Source organism: Manis pentadactyla, chromosome 4, assembly GCF_030020395.1.
Source record: "Manis pentadactyla isolate mManPen7 chromosome 4, mManPen7.hap1, whole genome shotgun sequence".
In the NCBI taxonomy this organism is placed as follows: domain Eukaryota; kingdom Metazoa; phylum Chordata; class Mammalia; order Pholidota; family Manidae; genus Manis; species Manis pentadactyla.
This window is the reverse complement of record NC_080022.1, coordinates 165431216-165452307: the sequence shown is the minus strand read 5'-3', so window position 1 is coordinate 165452307 and position 21092 is coordinate 165431216. Positions and strand designations below refer to the sequence as shown.

At 50.2% G+C, this 21092-nt stretch overlaps 2 protein-coding genes across 4 annotated transcripts; one reads left to right on the top strand and one right to left on the bottom strand.

Annotated features, from left to right (window-relative positions):
• The first annotated feature begins 11584 nt into the window (after positions 1–11584).
• On the top strand, positions 11585–20831 carry SGCA (sarcoglycan alpha). Of its 3 annotated transcripts, XM_036879618.2 has the most exons (11): positions 11585–11739; positions 12567–12686; positions 12784–12938; positions 13097–13169; positions 13500–13698; positions 14121–14283; positions 14645–14730; positions 15152–15394; positions 15585–15611; positions 20176–20368; positions 20645–20831. In XM_036879618.2, the coding sequence occupies exons 1-10, from the start codon at positions 11706–11708 to the stop codon at positions 20354–20356; spliced, it is 1281 nt and encodes a 426-aa protein (XP_036735513.2). In that variant the 5' UTR covers positions 11585–11705; the 3' UTR covers positions 20357–20368; positions 20645–20831. The 3 variants fall into 3 exon arrangements, with proteins under 3 accessions (XP_036735513.2, XP_036735515.2, XP_057357349.1); XM_036879620.2 differs by lacking the exon at positions 14645–14730 and having other exon boundaries at positions 15186–15394; XM_057501366.1 differs by lacking the exons at positions 14121–14283; positions 14645–14730; positions 15152–15394.
• Positions 15646–17879, bottom strand: LOC118909295 (spermatid-specific linker histone H1-like protein). Its single transcript, XM_036879621.2, has one exon. It carries the CDS (start codon positions 16791–16793, stop codon positions 16281–16283), a length of 513 nt encoding a protein of 170 aa, XP_036735516.2. The 5' UTR covers positions 16794–17879; the 3' UTR covers positions 15646–16280.
• Positions 20832–21092: the final 261 nt, after the last annotated feature.

The following is a 21092-nucleotide window of genomic DNA, read 5'->3' as shown; positions in this document are numbered from 1 at the left end:
GCTGCCTGGGAGCCCTGAATATAGGTACAGAGAGGACCAGGAGCCATAGGACTGGATCCGGAGTTGGCAATCCTGAGGCTAGGGGAGAGAGGGGGTTCTGAGCAGGAGGCAGGAATGAACCCAGACCTCAGGCCCTCCAGTGCCACCTGCTTCTTCTTTGCGCAGCTGCCCAGGAAACTTCTGCCTCCCCAATTTTCGACTTTGGGATGGGACGGAGTAAAGAAGTTTACCTCAATCTCCCCTCCCTCCTAAGCTTTCTTATTAGACTTCTTTCACCAGCAAGCTTTGGAACTTGGTTTTCCAAGCTCAAGTCTGGAGCTTGAACCCACCCCGCTGACAGGCCCCGCAAACCCTCTATGGAAGTTGGGTGAGACAGAAATCTTCCCTTGTTGGGGGTTGGGGGTTAGGTGAAGTGTCCTCAGAAGCTCTTCTGCGGATTGGAGGAGGGCGCAGGCCCTTGGGTGTTCTGCCCAGAATCTCCCACACCCTTTGGTGAGTCATCTTAACTGGTCCCAGCCCAAGGGGTCTGTGCCCACGCTTCTGGCCAGGTGGGGAAACTGGCTTTTAAGGGTGGAAGAGGAGCTGAGAACCAGCCGTCAGGCCCGGTGACCCTGGGACACCCAACATCATCTCCAGCAGCCACTTGGAGTGAACTAGAACCTTTTGGATGCTGGGGTCTCCCTTGTTCGGAGACTTCCAAGAGTGAAATCCCTTTAAGTGTTTTGGGATGCAGGAGGGTGGAGCCAGCCCAGAGCTTGGATAACTTAGGCTAATGAGGGACATTATTACTTCCTGGGCTCCTGGTTAGCTCAGTAACACCCCCCAGCCAGAATTTCTGAAGCATTTATGGAGTAGTAAGTGCTTTACCATCACTCCTTCCCTGGGGTCTGGCACTAAGCCTGCTGGCCTGTGAGATGGGTGGGGAGCAGAGCGTTATCTCCACCATTCTCTCCCTGCCTGCCTGGAACAGTAATCTCACCTCCAAAAAGGGTGAGAAAGGCAGTTACGTTTGGGGAGGGTTACCAACCAAACCGATGGGTTTAAACCTAATTTTCATTCTTCAGGCTGTGATCCTCATATCTCCTGTTCAGTTCCCTGGGGTAATTTGACCTTTTTTTTTTTCTGTTTACATTGTCCTTTATGAAGGCGGCCTTGATGGCCAAGTTGCCTGGTAGTCTGAATGGAAGTTCCTTCTTACCTTTGCCTGGAATAGAGGGGTGGAGTGGTTCCCAAAATTGATGCAGGAGTGAGGCGGCCAGGGCTCGAATCCTGACACTACCACTTACCAGCCGTGTGTGACCTTGGACAAGTCACTTAGGCTCTCTGTGCTCTGAGAGGATAAACTGAGATGAAAATAACTGGAACACAAAAGATAAGAGTGTGGAGGGAGGTGCCCTTCCCTGCCCTTGCTAAAAAGGCTGGAGGTTTCTATAGGGAGAGACGATCCACCCCCACCCCTCCTCCTGCTTAAAGCTCCTCCCTTTTTTCCTACCCTCCCCCAAAGCTGGTGAGAACCCTCTGAGACTGTTCTTTCAGGCTTGCTAGTTTTGAACACCCAAGTGTAACTACAAGCTTCGGTGATGAGGGTAGGGAGACACTTGATTTGTGATAAGTCCCAAGCCGTTAACGCCCTGGGCTCAGGCCTGGGCTGGGGGCCAAGACTAGCTTTTGTTCCCAGCCCTGGGTTTTGCGACTAGGCCTCTGGAAATGGTGTTTCCTCAGCCACAGTCATTTAAGCAGCAGGGGTTGGCCTGGACCCTGCCTGCCCTTCAGCCGTTTTGTGGTGATCCATTGGTTCCTGCCCGGATCGGTCCCCATCATCTGCCCTCCTCCAGGGACTTGGGCCTGTAGGAAGATGCTGGGAAGGTCTGCTGAGTGTTCCATGCTTACACAGAAGGAATTCAAATCCAGAATGTCAGTGTTGGAGGAGCCTTTAGCAATCCTTGGCTGACCCCTTGCCAAGGGGAGTGAGGAAGGCTGAGACGTGGAGAGGGAAGTGGCTTACTCAGTTTTTAGAGGAAAGAGACCAGGTTGGAGTTCACAAGTTCTGAATTGAGTCCAAGCTCCACCTATTTGCTGGGTGACCTTGAGCTAGTCATTTCCGTTTCCTAAGCCTAATTTCCTCGAACAACTCAATTTGAGTGTCTGATTGTGTTTCCTGCCTGTGGGTGGTCCTGGATCTCCTTCACCCTGTGTGAAGCAGAGCAAAATAGGGCTGTGAAGTCTGACCAATCTTAGAATCCCCAATCTGCCACTTCCCGAATCAAGGGACTTCAACAAATTCCTGCATTTATAAAATAGAAATAATCTCCAACCACACAGTGCTGCGAGGATTAAATGTGTTCTATGAGCATTTATGCATTTAGAATAGCTCCTGGCACAAAGCAGGAGCTTAGTGAGTTGGCCGTTATTAATTGCATGTGTATCTGAACATGTATGAGGGTGTGTACACATGAACACATGTGAGAACAAGTGTTGTGGGTGAAAATGGGCATCGATATTTGCATCTCTTTGTGTGTCTTAATGAGACTTTCAGCCTCTTGTTTCTTTCTAGGATCTATTATATGAAATTCTGAAATATTATAAGCACTCCCTACCTGCAGCTCTCCAAATCTTTTGGGATCATTTCTGGAGTGAAGGTGACCTCCCTTTTCTACCTCCAAAAAGGGTTTCCATTCCTGCCTCTTGGTGCTTCAAGTTCCCCATTGCCCCTGCAGGGAGAAGGGTCCCTTGGTGGTTCTCCACAGCTGGGAGACTGCCTTGCTGCCTGCGTTCCTCTGCTCTGTCCCCTTTTCTTCCATTTGTGCTCCACACTTCACTCTAGTGTCATATGGAAAGTTCAGATACATCTTGGAGATTCAGGAAGGAGACTAAGAAGGAGGAGTCAGGGTGTGTGTGTGTGTGTGTGTGTGTGTGTGTGTGTGTGTGTGTGTGTGTGTGGTTGGGGGTGGGGAAGGGATGGGACAGAGGAAAGATTTCTCCAAATCATCAGTTGCTTTAAAAGAAAGCCTATATTTAGCCAGGCTTAGAGGGCCTGTAAATATGTATTTTGCAATGCAGACAGCCACAGCCATGAGAGCTCCAGAGATATGCAGGGAGGTCAAAGAAAAAATTAACTGGAAAGATTAGGCAATACATTTTGTCATCAGCAGATTCTAAAGACAGCTATCTTTCTATTGCCCACTCCAGCTGCTAATAATACACATTTCTGTGTTTTGATGGAGGTTTCTATTTTTCATCTGCTCTCTGGATCTTGTGCACTGGATACCTGAGGAGGAGACTGGCTCTTGGAGTCACGTCCTCCGCCAGCCTTTGCCTCAGCTGCTGTGGGTCAAGAGCATCCTGTACCTGTCACTCCTCTGTCAACTGGCTCCGCCAGGCTGTTATGGTACCCGGTACAGGTACAACATCGTAAGGCCAGCTCTCAGGAATTCCACACTCAGCCCTTTGCACTTCAGGTGATCTTGCTTGAGGGGGAGGGTTGGGGGCACAAATCCTATCACTTCAAGGCGGTTCCACTTTGGAAAACTCTTCTTTTATACTTTGAGTATGAAGTTTCTTTAAAAATAAGAGTTCGGAGAAGCATATGACAAACAGAATTTACAAGAGTTCCCATTCTGTCATTTTTACCTTCTGGTTCTTTTATAGAGGGTGAGCTGAAGCCCCTTTCTCCTTCTCCCCAGTCCCATTGCCCACCCTACCCACTCTCACAAATTTGGAATGCATCCTTTATAGCCCATAATTATTATATTATCTTTCATTATAAAATATGCACAACATAAAATTTACTATTTTAACCATTTAAAGTGTACCAATTCATTGACACTAAGTACATTCACATTGTTGTGCAGTCAACATCACAGTCCATCTCCAGAACTTTCTTCATCTTTCAAAACTCTTTGTGCCCATCAAACACTAACTCGCTCCCCATGTCTGCCTCCTGCCAACCTCTGGCAACCACCATTCTACCTTCTGGCTCTCCAAATTTGATGACTGTATGTACCTCATATAAGTGGAATCATTCAATGTTTGTCCATTTGTGACTGGCTTACTTCATTTTAGCATAATGTCTTTTTTTTGTATCATTAATATACAATTACATGAGCAACATTATGGTTACTAGACTCCCCCCATTATCAAGTCCCCCCCACATACCCCATTACAGTCATTGTCCATCAGCATAGTAAGATGCTATAGAATCACTACTTGTCTTCTCTGTGTTATACTGCCTTCCCCGTGTCCCTCCCCACTACATTACATGTGCTAATCGTAATGACCCTTTTTCCCCCTTATCCCTCCCTTCCCACCCATCCTCCCCAATCCCTTTCCCTTTGGTAACTGTTAGTCCCTTCTTGGGTTCTGTGAGTCTGCTGCTGTTTTGTTCCTTCAGTTTTTGCTTTGTTCTTATGCTCCACAGATGAGTGAAATCATTTGATACTTGTCTTTCTACACCTGGTTGTTGCAAATGGTAGGATTTGTTTTCTTCTTTTGGCTGAATAATATTCCATTGTGTATATGTACCACATCTTTATCCATTCATCTACTGATGGACACTTAGGTTGCTTCCATTTCTTGGCTATTGTAAATAGTGCTGCGATAAACATAGGGGTGCATCTGTCTTTTTCAAACTGGGCTGCTGCATTCTTAGGGTAAATTCCTAGGCATGGAATTACTAGTTTTTTGAGGAACCTCCATACTGCTTTCCACAATGGTTGAACTAATTTACATTCCCACCAGCAGTGTAGGAGGGTTCCCCTTTCTCCACATCCTCGCCAACATTTGTTGTTATTTGTCTTTTGGATGGTGGCCATCCTAACTGGTGTGAGGTGATATCTCATTGTGGTTTTAATTTGCATTTTTCTGATGATTAGCAATGTGGAGCATCTTTTCATGTGCCTGTTGGCTAGCATAATGTCTTCAAGGTTCATCCATGTTGCAGCATGTGTCAGAATTTCCTTCTTTTTAAAGTCTAGTCCATGATGATTTTATATTTTCCCTACACATTTTATTCACAGAGCAGTATATAGTAATATATTCTGTATTACGAATATATATATAATCACCATCATATCGTATGTATCACTTTGTGTCTTTTTTTTCACTTGACAAGTTTTTCTTGATGGAGCCATGTTAATACATATGGCTTTGACTACTTCACTTTAACTTGTTTATTATGTCATCGCATGAATAAACTACCATTTATTATCAGTTTTGTTTCTGTGTTTGGCTGTTATAAGCAGGACTGCAAGTACACCCTTGCACTTGCTTGAACCCATCTTCAGAGTGCATCAGAAAGCTGGAGTTGTATGGCAGGTGCACTTTCTTGACTAGTACTGCCAAACTGCTCTCTACAGTGACTGCTCCAGTTTATGCTCTCACCACCAGCATTTGTACAAGATGTCCTGTCTGACCACATCCTTGTCAACATCTGCTCTTGCTAGACTTTTTATTTTTGCAGTCTGATGGGTGTGAGGTGGTATCTTATTTGAATCTGCATTCCCTGCCTCTGAGGTCGAGCATCTTATACTCATTGGCCAACTAGGTTTCCTCTGGGTGAGTTGCTTATGTCTATATCCTTTACTATCAATTGCAGCTTTCGATGTGAGTTATAGAAAGCCCACCTAGATGTAGCTTAAACAACAAAGAAATTTTATTATCTCATATAACAAGAAGTCCTAGTATTGGTTAATTCGGAGATTCAGCTGTGACATCAGGAACCAGGTTGTATACCTGTTGCTACAATCCTTTCCTCATCATGTTGGTTTGCCTCTTAAACTGGTCCTCTCATGGTCCAAAATGGCTGCCTCAGCTCCAGGTGTCTCTTGAAGACAACAATGTCTAGATACAGAAGAAAGTGGATGCTTTTTTCTCAGTGTCTCTTTCCCAGGGGCCCCACAGGAGATCTCCCTATGGTCTTGGTGACCAGAATTGCATACATGTTCACGCCTAAAACCAATAATTGAACAGAGGAACCAAAGTATCATGTTATATTTAGACCAACCACTGTTCAGCTCATGGCGCTGGGGTAGGGCCTGCCTCCCCCAAAGCCTTGACCCTTGATTCCTGAATCAGACCAAGATTCTGTTAGCAAGGAAGAAGGGAAAAGAATGCCTTTGGGGTGACACTCAAAATGTCTGTACTTCCCTTATTGATTTGCAGGATCTCTTTATAAATCCTGGAAACTACTCTTTTATCTGTTTTATGTATTGCCAACATTGTCACCCAGGCTGTTGCTTGTCTTTTAATTTTGTTTATGTCATTTTCCTAGCAGAATGGTATGAAAAAATTTTTTTGGTAATGTAGTAAAATTGGCCAGTCTTTTGTGAGTTGTGTCTCTTGTCTAAGAGATCTTTTCCTACCCTGAGACCTTCTACATTTTCTTCGAATTATTTTGAAGTTTTGTTTTTCACATTTAGTCTTTAATTCATCTGGAATTAATATTTATGGATGGTGTGAAGACTTTTCATATGAAAAGCCAATTGTCACAACATTTTTTATTTAATAGTTTATTCTCTCTGAGTTGCAATGCCACTGCCATCATAAATCAAATTCCCACATATGCTTGGATCTGTTTCTGACCACTCTGTTCTATTGATTTCTTTGTCTAGCCCGGCACCAATACCACATTGTTTTAATTACTATGCTTTCAAATATGTTTGGTATCTGTTAGGGGTTTATTCTTTTTCAGAATTGTCTCATCTCCTCGTAGTCCTTTGCTCTTCCATATGAATTTTAGAATCAGTTTGCCTAGCTCTCTGAAAAATCCTGTTGGGATATTTACTGGACTTTTATTGAATCTTCAGATTAGTATGTGTATACCTGTCTTCATGACATGGAGGCTTCCCATCTCTAAACTTAATACATCTTTGCATATATTCCTTCTATAGCCTATAGTTTTATAGGCTTTTTTCTTCATAAATATCATTGAATATCTTTTGTGAGTTTTAATTTTATTGTTAATGATTTCTTTTAAAAAAGATATTACAATTACTAATAAATTATTACTAGTGTATAGAAACAGTATTGAATATTGTATTCTATTTGTATTTGGATGTTAATCTTTGTCCCTCAACCTTGCTGATCTCTCTTAATAACTCTATAGCATAGAGAATCTGTATTCTCTGTAGACTTTCTTGGATTTTCTGTATAAATAATCACACTGACTGCAAAAAATGCCAGACATTTTATTTTCCTAATCTTTCTATCACTGAGTGGTGGCTTCTAAATCTGACTTCTCCCACCTCTTAGGCTGTGCCAGTGGGCTGGCCCTGGACAGCTATTGCCTTGCACTGTCAGTTATAAATAAATAAAAGACCCCTTACTTTCTCCAGAGCTTTACAGTTTACAAAGCACTTTCACTTCCATTATCTCATTGATCTCATTTCCCCCACTTTACAGACGGGGAGTGTCTCGGTGGAAAGCGCTCTAACAGTCCTGCGCAGTAAGACCTCGGACAGTCCCTCCCCTTCTGTTCAACTGTAAGCTAAAAAGTTTGGCTGGAATGGTCCCTAGCATTCTCAGACTCATGACTGATGGTTTGGGGCTGTCACGAGGCTCCAGAAACCCCTTCGAGGCCTGAAACACCGATAAAAAGGGCAGGAGAATTCTGGGTACACTTAGGTCCTCAGGCTAGTGCCCTCAAACGTCTGGGGAGGTGGGGAAATAAGGAAATGTACCCCGAAGCCGGAGGGTTGATTACAGATGAGGGGCAAGGTGGGAAAGAGGGCATTGTGTCCAGCCCCCTGCTTCCTTGCCGGTTCTCCTTCCCATTTGGAAAAACATCCTCTGGACCCGGAAGGGGAGGACGACGTAGCTCGAGGCCTTGGGTCCCCTCTTCCATCGGCCCCCTCTAGCCGCCGCGCTCACCACGCATTTCTGACGCGCATCCCCAACCCTAGGCGGGCCACCCCCTCCAACCCTCACTCCGCCCCAGTATTGCGCAGGCGCAGGTCCGGGCTGAAGCCAGTAGATGCGCCCTCTCGTGGCGGACTGACGTATCGCACCCTTTGTTGTTTAGTGGGGGCGGTGAGGAGCGTGAGGGAGAAAGATGTGGGTGGAGTCTGGGAGGCAGATGCTACAATCAGATCACCATGATGAAAATCCTTTTTCTTTGTCCCTCATGACAACATATAATCCCTCGTTTTAGATGTAGATGAAGAAAAAATATGGCTCTCAGAAATCCGGAGACAGGTTCAAAACGACGAAAGTGGAATGAGACAGTTGGGGAGATGATACATTCATTCAATCATTCATTCATTCAGAAAACATTCACTTAGATGAGGAGAGGCAGAGACAAAGGGCCAGTGGGATTAAATTGAGACGCTGACAGGCAGAGATCCGGCAGAAAGCTGAGGCAGGTGCAGATGGCAAAGCAGCAGAGACAGAGAACTAGCTCCAGAGGGTAACAGGGGTAAAGCAGAGGTTCCAGAACCGGGCTGGGCTTCTGGAGACAGGCTGAGACAGATGGAGATCAGAGACCTTCCCCAGATGGATGCTGCAAATGGTGAGGACCAAATCGGAGCTCAGGAGGGGACAACCTGAGTGTCAGGAGAGGCACAAGTCGCAATGGATTGAAGCAATCAAATATGTTTAAAATCATAAATTCATAATTTTTCTACTAATTTCTTTTTTTAAAGAACGCTAACTGGTCACAGTTTAGAGGATGCTAGGATATCAACTCATTATTTTGAAATTGGTAAATACAGGAACAGAATCAAGTATCCTGTCTTTCCTGTATGAGCTGTACCACTCTGTAACCAAATGGTAAGGGGCCGTCTCTCTGTCTAGAATTATCACAGCTAATAAAGGAGTGATTGCATTAGACTATTACCATATTGCAAAAACAAACAAATAGAAAACCCACACAACCTCAATGGCTATTGTGCCTCCAGATGGAAAAAGCAACACTACCATCTATGAAATGCTCTTGCCAAAGAAAATGGAATCTACACCTGATCAGGACTCTTGATCCAACCAATTACAATTTATAGGAAATAACAACAGATAGGAAATATAATTTACAGGAAGTACAGAGGTCAGAGGAACATGCTGAAGAACACCATAGAGATGCAACAAGCAAAACCCAGCCAGTGGAAAACTACCCAACAAATGACCTGATTCCCTCCAGGACAGTGTTAGTGGGAAGGGGAAACCTATAGATTTAAAGAGACTTAAAAGAGACCTATCAGTTGCAGCGGGTACACCTTATTTGGATTCTGATTCAAACAAATACATTGTGTATGAAAAACATTTATGAGAAGTTGGAAATTTGAACACTATAGATCTGATAGTAAGGAATTACTGTGAACTTCAAGATATAATAACATATTAGGTATAATAATTGTGATTATGTTTAAAAAAAGAATCATTGCCTTTCAAAGATGCATACTGAAATACTGACGGAGGACATTAAATACGAAAGGGAAATTGGGAGGGGTAATATAATGTAATAGATGAAATAACATTGGCCAAGAGTTGCTGAGTGTTGAAGCTGGGTGATGGATATATGGGGGCTCATTATATTATTCTGTGTATTTTTGTTTTATTTTAAAATTTCCAATATAAGAAGAGTGAAGACTCTGTGACGCTACTGCCTACTCTGAGGCCCTAAGGAACAGAGGGTGCAGAGCATTGTGGGCTGATGGCTCTGAGGTGGGGTAGGTCCTATGGTGAGTCAGGCAAGACTTTCAGGGACTTCCTGCTGGCTCCTAGTATGGTCCCTGCTTCCCCTGGTTTTGGCGAAGGGGAGAAGGATCAGTAAGGAAGGCTGGCCTCTGTGGACCTGCTGGCACTGGATTCAGGCACTGCTATCTTAAGACAGCTGAGGGTGTGAGTGGGTGGCTCCAAAAATAGCCCGGAGGGGCAAGGAGAGTCACATGGAGCGGCTGAGGGGTTGAGGCCCTGGCAGGTGGCCCAGCTCTGGCACCTCTCCCTGCTCCTCCAGAGCCCTCTGACTCTCCCTCCAGCCTTCCATCTCAGAAAAGGCACAGGGGTGCCAAGGTGACTCTGGGACAAACCCCGCCCTGTCTAAGTGAATGCTGACTCTGGAATTTGGTGGCTCTCGAGGGACAGGTGGGATGGTCAGGTGGAGAGAGAGAGGAAGGAACAAAGACTAAGTAAACTGCCCAATGGTCACCCAATCTGCAGGCCAACACCCTCCCCCTTAGGCCTGACCCAGGGCAGGCCACAGACATCCCAGAGTGGGGTGTTTGGTTACAGGGGTGCGATGTCAAAGCCCTTAGTCTCAAAGCCAGGAGGGACACTCACGCGGACACCAAGAATTTTGGAACCCTGGCACCCATGGGCCCTGCCTCACTCTCAGGGCATGTAGGGAGTTGCCCCTCTGCCTGCTCTGAATGGGAAACCCTGGGAGAGGGCATCCTACCCCTTTACATCTGGGCCAACATCTTTTGGCAGATGCAGAAGGAAGGGGAAACGGTGCCCCTGAGCAAGCACAGCCGGGTGTCATGGATCAAGTCAGACACAGGGCCAAGTCTTCACATGCATTCACCTGGTCAGAATTGTGGTCTTGGGGGAGTTACACATCCCTTGTGCCTCAGTATTCCGGTCTGTAAAATGGGGACAAAATTAATACCTGCCTTGTGGAACTGCTGTGGGCTAGAGTGAGTTGCTATAAGTAAATATAGGTAAAAGCTTCAGCATAGCAGCAGGGAGGGATTAGAAGTCATCACCCACCAGTGTGCAAGGTCTACATGGGCAGGAGGCTGCTGCTCATCTTGGCATCCTTAGACCCTGACATGTGGGGGCTGCTCTGTCAATATGTATGGAATTCATGATTTTGTAGATTCCTCACAAGCACATCAAGAGGCAAGTACTATTCTTGCCAGTTTGTAGTTAGGGAAACAGAGCCTAGGGAGGGCAATTGACTCTTTCAAGGCCACATCTCCAGTAAGTGGTCAAGATGGGATTCATGCCCAGGCCTGCAGGCCTCCAAGCTGGTGCCACCTCTTCTACTCCCCTGTCTCTGCCTGCTGGCCCTGTCCAGGGCTCTCTCTTCCCCGTGCTGGGGACTGGGTGAAGGGGCACCCACACCTTCCAGATGCCAGGTCCTGGACCAGGTGCAGGATACAAAGACAACAAGCCATGCTCAGGGCTGTGTGGTTGGGCTATGCCCTGCGTCCCAGGGGAAGGAAGGAGGACAGAAAGCCTTCAGAGAGGAGAGGGTGCCTGCGCTGAGCTTGAAAGGTGAGCGGAAGTTTGCTGGTTGGATGAGGGCAGGAAAGGAACTCCCAGCAGAAGGAACAGCCTGTGTGAAGAGCTGTAGACTTAGAAGAGAATGGCTGGCAAAAGCCTGAGTTCCTGTGTGTGCGCGTGTGCGTGTGCGTGTGTGTGTGTGTGCGCGCGTGTGGTGGGCAGTGTACAAGAGGATTCTACAAAGGATGGCCAGGTACAGGAAGGGCCCAAAAGCCATCAACAGTTGGGGAGCTCAGGGCAATGATGCCATTGTCAGGTTGGTTTTTAGAAAACATACTTTGGCCACCAGGAAAAGGTGATTGGAGGGACCTTGACAAGGGAGGGAGCATCCACCCCAGATTCAGTGCCTGCTCTGTGTGGGGATGGGGGTGGGGAGGGCCCACAGGCGGAAACCAGGGCCCAGCTGCTCCGGTACACCTCCCTCCCTCCCTCCCACTCCGCCCTGCTCCTGTCTCTGTCACTCACACAGCCGACCCACAGGCCGGGCAGCCATGGCGCCAGTGCTCATCTGGATTCCTCTTGTGGGCAAGTTGGGGCCTTCTGCCTGGAGAGGTCTAGGGCAGAGGGATGGGACTTAAGGGGGAACGAGATGAAAGTACAGAAGCTCCTCAGGCAGGGGTGCCGGTGGGGGCCAGAGGACTTCAGAGTGTTAATGCTGGGCCTGCAGGGGAGGGGGGTTCAAGGGAACTGGGGCTGGAGCTGGGCTCTGGGGTGAAGGGGGCTGGGAACACCAAGGGGTGTGGTGTCCTGGGCCCAACCCAGGCCCAGGGCCTCATGGGCCCTTTAAAGGGCTGGCTGGGCTGGCTTCTCTCTAGGCCCAGGCTAAATTTGGCTCTGGGAGAGTGTAGGGGCCCGCTGCCACAGGGCCTCTCCCAGGGGCTCAGGATGCCCTTTACTCAGCTTTTGTTGGGCTAAGTGTGGGCCCTGTTCCTCCTGCTTATTAGGGGAGGCAGGTAGGGAGTCCCAGAACACTATCCCACCTCCTCCAAAAGCTCCTCCCCACCCTCCTGCCTCCCAGATACTCAGTGTTAAGGGTTCTTTTACAAGTGCCCTAAACACACACCTACACACACCTGCCCAGCCAAGCATTAGTCCCTGCCCACTGTGACCCCTACTGAGGCCTAAGACTGAGGCAGTGGGAGGAGCTCCCAGGAATCCAAATCAAGCAAAGGTCTGTCTTGTCGCTGGTTAAAGTGTATGGCACAGCCAGGGTCCCATCCAGGCCTTTCCTGGGAGCCCCCTCCCCTCACACACTTCTCATATCCCTCAAGGGCACCAGGACATGGGAGAGGAGGGGAGCTTACCAGGACTGAGGCTGGTCCCTGTGTTTGGGGTTTGTGGTGTCCCCACAGGTCTCCTGACAGGGCTGGGAAGCATCAAGGCCCAGCAGACCACCCTGCACCCGCTTGTGGGCCGCATCTTTGTGCACACCTTGAACCATGAAACCTTTCAGCACCTTCCTGAGCACGTCGGTGAGAGGGGCTTGATAAGCATGGGGTGGGCTGGGAGTGCCTCTGGTAGGCGAAGTCTCCTGTCATGTTTCTAATCCCCTCTCCTCCCTTCCACCAGCTGTCCCACCCACCGTCCCTATCACCTACCACGCCCACCTTCAGGGACACCCAGACCTGCCCCGGTGGCTCCGCTACACCCAGCGCAGCCCCCACCACCCTGGTTTCCTTTATGGCACCCCTACCCCAGAAGATCGTGGACGCCAGATCATCGAGGTACCAGCAGGGACCCCAGTGGGCTGTGTTACATGTGGGTGCTCACTCATGTTCATTTACATAAGTTATATATGCCGCGAACGTGATGGTGTCTGAGTCCTCTCCTGCCAGGCCCCAGCCACGTCATTTCCCCCAGCCCTCTTCTCTATCCTCCCCAGGTCATAGCCTACAATCGAGACAGCTTCAACACCACCCAGCAGAGGCTGGTGCTGTTCACTGGCAACCCAGAAGGTACCATCAGCCCGACCCCACCCCCACTCCACCAGTGCCCGTCTTGGGGAATTCCCCTGAGAGAGGGAAGACTTGGGAATAGTGGGGAGCAGGGCATCCTGGAAGGACTCTGGAGTTGTATTCTTAGCTGCTCTGCTGACAGTCCATGGGGCTGTGGGCCAGTCATTGAGACTGGGTGTCGGGTACAGGTATTTGGGGCCTGTGATGAATGGGGTGTTCAGGAGGAAGGAAGGAGTCCGAGGGGATATGGGAAGACACTGGGGTGGGGGGAGGCTTCAAAGGACCCATGAAAGCTGGGTGCAGCCTGATGTGCCATCCTGGCACTTCCAGGCCCCCTGCTGCCATACCAGGCTGAGTTCCTGGTGTGCAGTCATGATGTAGAGGAGGTGCTTCCCTCGGCACCTGCCAGTCGCTTCCTCACAGCCTTGAGGGGGCTCTGGGAGCCGGGGGAGCTCCAGCTGCTCAACATCACCTCTGCCTTGGACCGTGGGGGCCGCGTCCCTCTTCCCATTGAGGGCCGCAAGGAAGGGTAAGCGTGCAACCCTGGAGGCCTTCTTGAGGGAGGAGGCAACACCTTTCCTTCTGTCTGGATAACGGGTCTCCCTAATTTAATTTCCAGGTGGGGCTTCACTCAGTTTCGTGCAGCCACACCATGCCCATTTGTACCTCCCAGCTTCACACTGTTGTCCATTTTCCTCAAACCATCCCCTACTTCTTGCCCTTCCTGGATCCGAACCCTACTCATCCTGATCTCTGAATGTCTGGTGCCCCATAAGGACATAAAAGATTCATCCATCAGAGGACATTCCTAGGAAGATGCCCTAGAAGACTTGGGTGTTCTGTCTACTCTCACCATAACCCCAGATCTCAGGGTGGCCCTGTAACACCCAAATCTCCAGGGCCTAGTGATACCCACTGAATTTGCTGATGGTGGCTTCTACCTGGGCCCAGGGTGTACATCAAGGTGGGCTCCGCCTCACCCTTCTCCACCTGCCTGAAGATGGTGGCATCCCCTGACAGCCACGCTCGCTGTGTCCAGGGCCAGCCTCCGCTCCTGTCCTGCTATGACACCTTAGCACCTCATTTCCGAGTTGACTGGTGCAATGTGTCCCTGGTGAGGAGGGACCCTGGCTCTGGGGGTGGGGGTAGGGCATGGCCTGCACCACAGTCTCCTCCCTGCCCCACCTTCCCATCCCATCTCTCTATCTGTGGCTCTTCTTTCCCTATCTCTACAGGCACATCCCCTGCCCCATTCACCCGGCCCCACAAGCTTGCTCTAAGGCACTCACAACCTGAAGTTTTACTTTATCCCACAAGAGGGAGACAGAGCCCACAACCCAGGGACAAGGGCTCTACATTAGCTCCAGAGGTCCCAGTTGTCCCCAATAGCTGGAACAATCACTCCCATAGGGCGGGTCCAAAGCCTTTTTCTACCAAGGGCCTTTGTGTGACAGCTCTGTCTGCTTCCTTCGAAGATGTCACCTAGGAAATCTGCCTGTGATAAGGAACAGATAGCCGTCACCCCCATGCTCACTACTGCTCTTTGGGATATTGAGCAGAGGTATTTGGGGTCCTTAGAGATCCTGACTCCCCAGGCTGGGAACCCCTGGAGTACTCTTGTTTCTGTGACTTGACCAACAGTGCATCCAGGGACTAGTAAGCAACATTCTGGAGCACTTTGTGTGCTAGGCTCTGTGCCATCAACATGTTTATCCTCTCAACCACTCCAGGACCTATTAGCATTCCCATTTTACTAGGGCGGGACATTGAGGCCCCTGGAGTTGTCATCCAGCACAGAACTTGTCTGAGTCAGGATTCAAACCCCGATGGTCAGCCCCTAGAGCTGTGCCCTGACCGTGGTCCAGTCCGCCTCTCCCGGGCTTCCTCTGCTGGATGCTAGGCCAGCGCTTGTCCTGCAGGTCACCTGAGCTGGGGGTCAGGCAGGGGGAAACCCGATCCATGGATGCTCTGGGACTACCCAGCCGCTCCTGGGTCAGCCCTGGGCTCTCTGAGCAGGTGGATAAATCAGTGCCAGAGCCCGCAGATGAGCTACCCACCCCGGGCGATGGCATCCTGGAGCACGACCCATTCTTCTGCCCACCCACTGAGGCTGCAGCCCGAGATTTCCTCACCGATGCTCTAGTTACCCTCCTCGTGCCCCTGCTGCTGGCCCTGCTGCTGGCCCTGCTGCTGGCCTACATCATGTGCTGCCGGCGGGAGGGACGGTGAGTGTGGGCAGGGAGCCTAGGGAGACTGGTGCTCACACCCGCACGACTCCTTGTGGCACTCTTGTGGGCCAACACAACACGAGGGGCGGGGCCTCAGCCAGGAGAGGAGTGGGGGGCCTCTTGCCTGGCCTGGCACCAAGCTGGGGATTGTAGGTAGTAGCTTATCCTCTCCTTCACTTTTCCACAGGCTGAAGAGAGACCTGGCCACTTCTGAGTGAGTAGAGGAAAGTGAGGGGCTGGGTGGGAGCTGGGTGGGAGCCCCTACTAGACTGTCAAACTGGACCTTTCCAGCCTCCATGAGCAGACTGACAAACCAGATTCTCTGGAATGATGGGGGCTACCTTTGGCCTCTGAGCTCCAGCCCGGGGCTGCTGAATGCTAGGCCGGACCTATCCTGGCCTGGCCTCACTTTCTGGTCTCCATGGAACAGTCTGTGGTTGCATGGGACAGGGGAGGGGGCCTCACCAGACTTTGGGGATCTGCTTGCCTCTTGGGGGAAAGGGTCTGAGAAGCAACTTAAGAGTTCCCAGCACACACCCACACACTTTGCTGAGTCAGACACTTGGGTTCTAGGCTGGGTTCTATCACACAATTCCTGTGACCTTTTCTGGCCTCAGTTTCTCCACGTGCAAGATGATGTGGTTGGACTAGCTAATGGGTGCTTTCAGTTCCTCCAGCCCTTCCCAAATCCATCTCCCCCTAGTTTTTCCCAGGTTTTCCCCTCCCATGGCCTTGTGCTTCTTCTGTGCTCCAGCCCTCTTCCTCTTCCACCCGAGCCCCAAAGATTCCAGGAGGCAGTTGTGAAATAAGTTAGGCTCCTTTTATTCCCACTGCACTGAGCCTGTGGCAGCCTGGTGCCCTGCCTGCTTGCAAGCCTGCTTCTTTAATTGTGGCTGCATTTGGCCACCCTGCGAACCCCCTTGCCTTGCCGCTTGCGCCCATGTTTGGAGCCCAGCATCAACTTGCGCTGCCCAGGCCACCCCCGCTGCTGCTGTTGCCTGCTTTTGGCCTTGAGCTTGAACTTGGAGGTGTTCTTCTTGCCCATGCAGAAGGAGCTGGAGGCCCCCTTGCCGGTCACTTGCTTGAGAATGCCCTTGTTCACCAGCCCCTTGAGCGCTCGCTTGAAGCGCCAGGCGTTGCGAGTCATGTTGTAACCCGTAGTGGCGACTGCTTTCTTCAGGGTGGCCAGGGACACGTGGGTGTGTGCCCCCTTGTTTGCCACAACCCCCAGAATCACCTTGGAGATGCTGGGCTTCCGGTAGCCTTTGGGGCAGGCATGGTGGTCAGTCTCATTCTCGCTCGGGAGTCCGGACGTGCTGGCCTGCCTGCTGGTGCTCAAGGCAGTGTTTGAGGCCAAGGGTAAAGATGGCGGGGGCAACGAAGTGTCATCCTGCATCTCTCCCTGGGGAGGATGAAGGGAACTGGGTGCGAGGTCCTCCAGGATGGCAGCTAGAAGTCTCCACCGGGTTGCTCCTTGGTGGGTGAGGTGCCTCCCAGCTCCTGCTCCCCTCAGAGGCTTCCTTGAGAGGCTTCAATCTGGGCCTTCCCCTGGTGGCGTGGCTAGGGAGGACCAAGGGTGATCCCCCACACAGGCCTCAGGAGACTTGTGCCTCAAGCTCAGGGGCTGGTGAGGTTATCTCTTGATGACCTCAGGGGGACATTGTGAGGCCACCGGAATCCTGTGAGGCTCACAATGGCCCCATGGTTCCGCCCTGGAGGCAGATGCCAGGTAGTGAGCATGGCACGTACTCTGGGAAGAAGGGCTGAGTCTATGTGGGCCTGAGGAGTGGTTATGTACAGTATGGTTATGCATGCATGCCAGACCATTTCAGAGTACTCTGAGACCCCAGTTTTATTTTTATTTTTTAAAATTTGTATTAAGGTATGATTGATATACACTCTTATGAAGGTTTCACATGAAAAAACAATGTGGTTACTACATTTACCCATATTAGCAAGTCCCCACCCATACCCCACTGCAGTCACTGTCCATCAGTGCAGCACGTTGCCAGAGATCCACTATGTCCCTTCTCTGTGCTACACTGTTCTCCCCGTGATCCCCCACACCATGTGTACTAAACATAATACCCCTCAGTCCCCTTCTCCCTGCCTCCCCACCCGCCCTCCCACACCTCTCCCCTTTGGTAACCACTAGTTCATTCTTGGAGTCTGAGTCCCCAGTTTTAAACCCACTTTTTGGTCCCACCATCTCAACACTTTGGGTCAAGGACTACAGACATTTTTAGAATCAGAATTACATCAAAATTCATTAATTTTTATGACGAATATATTTTCCAGAGTGACCAGAAATGTAATTCCTTGATCCACCTAAGTCCCTTTAATTCCTTGATCAACTTTATACACAAAGCAATGAAAAGGCTTTGCTTTTTTAATTATTTTTTCATGTCTATTTGATAGAATTTTCTCCCATTGGGATCAGTGATTTTCTGTGTAAATTTTACAGGGAGGATTTTATTCCTCAGTTCTGAACCTGTGCAAAATCTGATCAATGATATATTCTGCTATTGTGGATATTTTCTTCTGACTAGTAATTTCCACCACAGCCACCTTTCCTGGGTCAGTTGTGTAGTTCTGACGGAGTCAGGAAAATCTGCTCCCTCCATCAATTTTGAATCAATTACCAGTCTTACCATGTGCAATATTAGTCCTTGTTGGATTGGATTTTGTATTGATTTATTTCTACAAAATCCAGGGTTTTTTTTTAGCTTATTCAATGTCTGCCATTTTTCAAATTATCCACAAAGCATGATTCTGCCGTCTATGTCAGATTTCGTGGCCAGGAAGTTCTCCATCCTGACCGTCTCCCATGGTCTGTGTGCCATTGAGGGGCTATGTGTAAGACTGTCCCTCCGTTTGTCTGCCGAAGCGCTGATGTGGAAGGGTGGGCGTGGGGGGTGGGGCGCACTGTGGGTCTGGCTTCTGCTCCTGCTCTGCAAAACATCCCAGCCCATTTTGCCACCTGTGTGTGTTGTCAGAGTAATGAGTCCCAGATGTGGGATTGGGGGCAGGGAGGAGGCCCTTAACTAGGGCCCTTCCCCCAGGGGGCCCTTACCTGCCGGACTGCCTGCAGCCCTCAGTATCCACACCCTTCTTGCTCCCTTTCCCCCTCAGCTTCCCCTGGCTTAGGAATGGAAAATTGTGTTTTGGACAGCTCTGCTTGCCAAATTCCAGACTCAAGAGCTCATCTTGACCCTCCTCTGGCCTTGTAGCGTGACTCCACCTCCTCGTGCTGGCCAGACAGGACTTGGTCCTGCCCCCCAGGGGGCATGTGGCCCATTCAGCACGCAGCTAGGAAGTAGTTTAATCTCTGCGGCTCTAGCAGGAGTTTGTGTCCACTAACTGAAACTTGGGCATGCATGGGGACCACTTCCCGGCCTCCATCTGATCACTACCTGGGTGGCAATTAGGGCGCTTCTACCCTGCCTGGGGCCCCTTTCCCATTAAGAAAACTGTTTCTTACTGTTTGTAATGAAAAGTCCCTGTGGTCTGTCTGACTAGGAAACCTGGTAGTCTAGGAAAATGTCTCCACACTGGGCACACAGATGTGGAAGGGTTCATCCTTCCACTGGAAGCCAAGTTCATCAGTGGGCCACCATAATAAAATGACACTAATGATGATGATAGCAAGAAGGCTCCCTATAATAATAGCTACCACTGGCTGCATGCTGACCAGGAGACACCTAAATGTTCTTCCTGTATTATTAACTCATTTAATTCATGCATGAAAGAGGAAACAGCAGCACAGAGAGGTTAAGTAAGTTGCACAAGGTCACACAGCAAGTAAACAGTGGAACTCCCATTCACACCCAAAGCAAGGCCTCATGTTTAACCATGGTGCTACCCTATTTCTCAGAATGAACCAAAGCCTGCCTCTGGACAGCAGAAAGCAAGCCCAGGAGAATGTCAAATGAGAATAAGGTTGAGCCTTATTGAAGAGAAATGAGTTAGACCTCAGGAAGGATTTTCCCCATGGGTGTGGCAGTCAGTTCGCTCAGTGCCACTGGGATCTCAGGCCTGTTGAGGGTGGAGGCCCAGGCGGGCCTCTGAAAGACAGAGAGAAGGCTCACTGTCAGTGCTGGGGGCAGCCTGGGGTGGAGATGGGAAGGGTCAGGGTGCAGAAAGAGCAGAGGACAGGTCTGAGGAGCCAAAAGATGAGCAGGCCTGGCAGAAAGCAGCTTGCACAAAAGCCAGGAGGCAGGTAAAAGTGGTGGGGTAGGTTTGCTAGACTAAGACAGGGATGGGGGTGGGGAGGAGGATGGCTTCTCCGTGGAGGCAGAGAGGGCTGGGGGAAGGAGGTAAGGGCTAGAAGGGCCCTAGCAGGCGGTCACCAGTCACAGCGCAGCACACACTAGCCTCTGATGTGCATATCCACTGTATCTATTCATGTCTCAGTATTTTGGGAGCCCTTACCAAGTACCAGGCACTTTTCTAAATACCCAGCCTGCATTTTCTCATTTAATTCCCACCACAATGCTGGAGGTAGATTCTGTTATTATCTGCATTGTGCAGTTGAAGAGACTGAGGTACAGAGTATGAAGGATACACAGCTTTGCACCCAGGCTGTCTGCACCCAGAGCCCATGCTTCTGTTCCTGGGCACTGAGGTGGCGCCAAAGACCTTGCTGTCTGTCCTCTCCGTGCTTGTCACATGTGTGAGTCCCCACACGTAACAAGTGGGGAAGACTGCAGAGGCAGTGCCAGGTGGGCCCCTGGGAGGCTGGCATGCGGAGGTGACAGCTCACCAACCTTGTGCCCCAGTATTCAGATGGTACACCACTGCACCATCCGCGGGAACACGCAGGAGCTGCGGCACATGGCAGCCAGCCGGCAGGTGCCCCGGCCCCTCTCCACGCTGCCCATGTTCAACGTGCGCACAGGCGAGCGGCTGCCTCCCCAGGTGGATGGTGCCCAGGTGCCCCTCATCCTGGACCAGCACTGAGATCCTGCCCGGGTGAGTCTGGCTGGGCAGCACTGGCCTCATTTCTGGACACAAGGTGGCCTCTGTCTCTAGGCTGGGGCAGGTGGTCAGGGATGGGAGAGGTCAAGGGAAGGGCACACAGACCTGCCTGCCCCTCTGAGGCAGTGGTGGGGGTGTGAGCAGTGCCAGTGCTATGCCCCCTCCCCACCATGCCAAGCATTTGGGGTCAGAGAGTCAGGGTGGGGAAGGCAGGAGAATCAGGGACTGGTCCTCCCCACTCCCAGCTCTCTCTTCCCTCTGCTGTTCCAGTTCGAGTCCTGGCCTCATCCTCCCTCTCTGCCCACTCACGGAGCAGCCGCGACCCACAGCCACATCTTTCCTCCTGATTCCAGTTCCTGGCCCAGTGGTCCCCAGGCCTGGAACAAGCAGAGAGATGGGGATGGGGTGAGGGTGTCTGGGGCCAGGACCCCTGAGTAAATAAATACCTGCCACTCTGCTCACCTATTGCTGCAGCCCTTTCTTCTCAGCAGCCTCCCTCCTCCCCAGTCCCCACTGCCTCTATTTCCCTTTCTGCCTTCTGGGAGACCCCAGAGGCAGCCAGCCTGCCCTTTCGACCCTTGGTTTTCTCAGTTTCTCTGGAAGAAACGGGGAAGGACCTGCTATGTGTGGCCCTGGTCTTAATCTTCACATGAACCTATCAGTAAGGGATTGCCTGATCTTTATCCCCATTTTATAGACAAGGACACTGCAGGCCTAG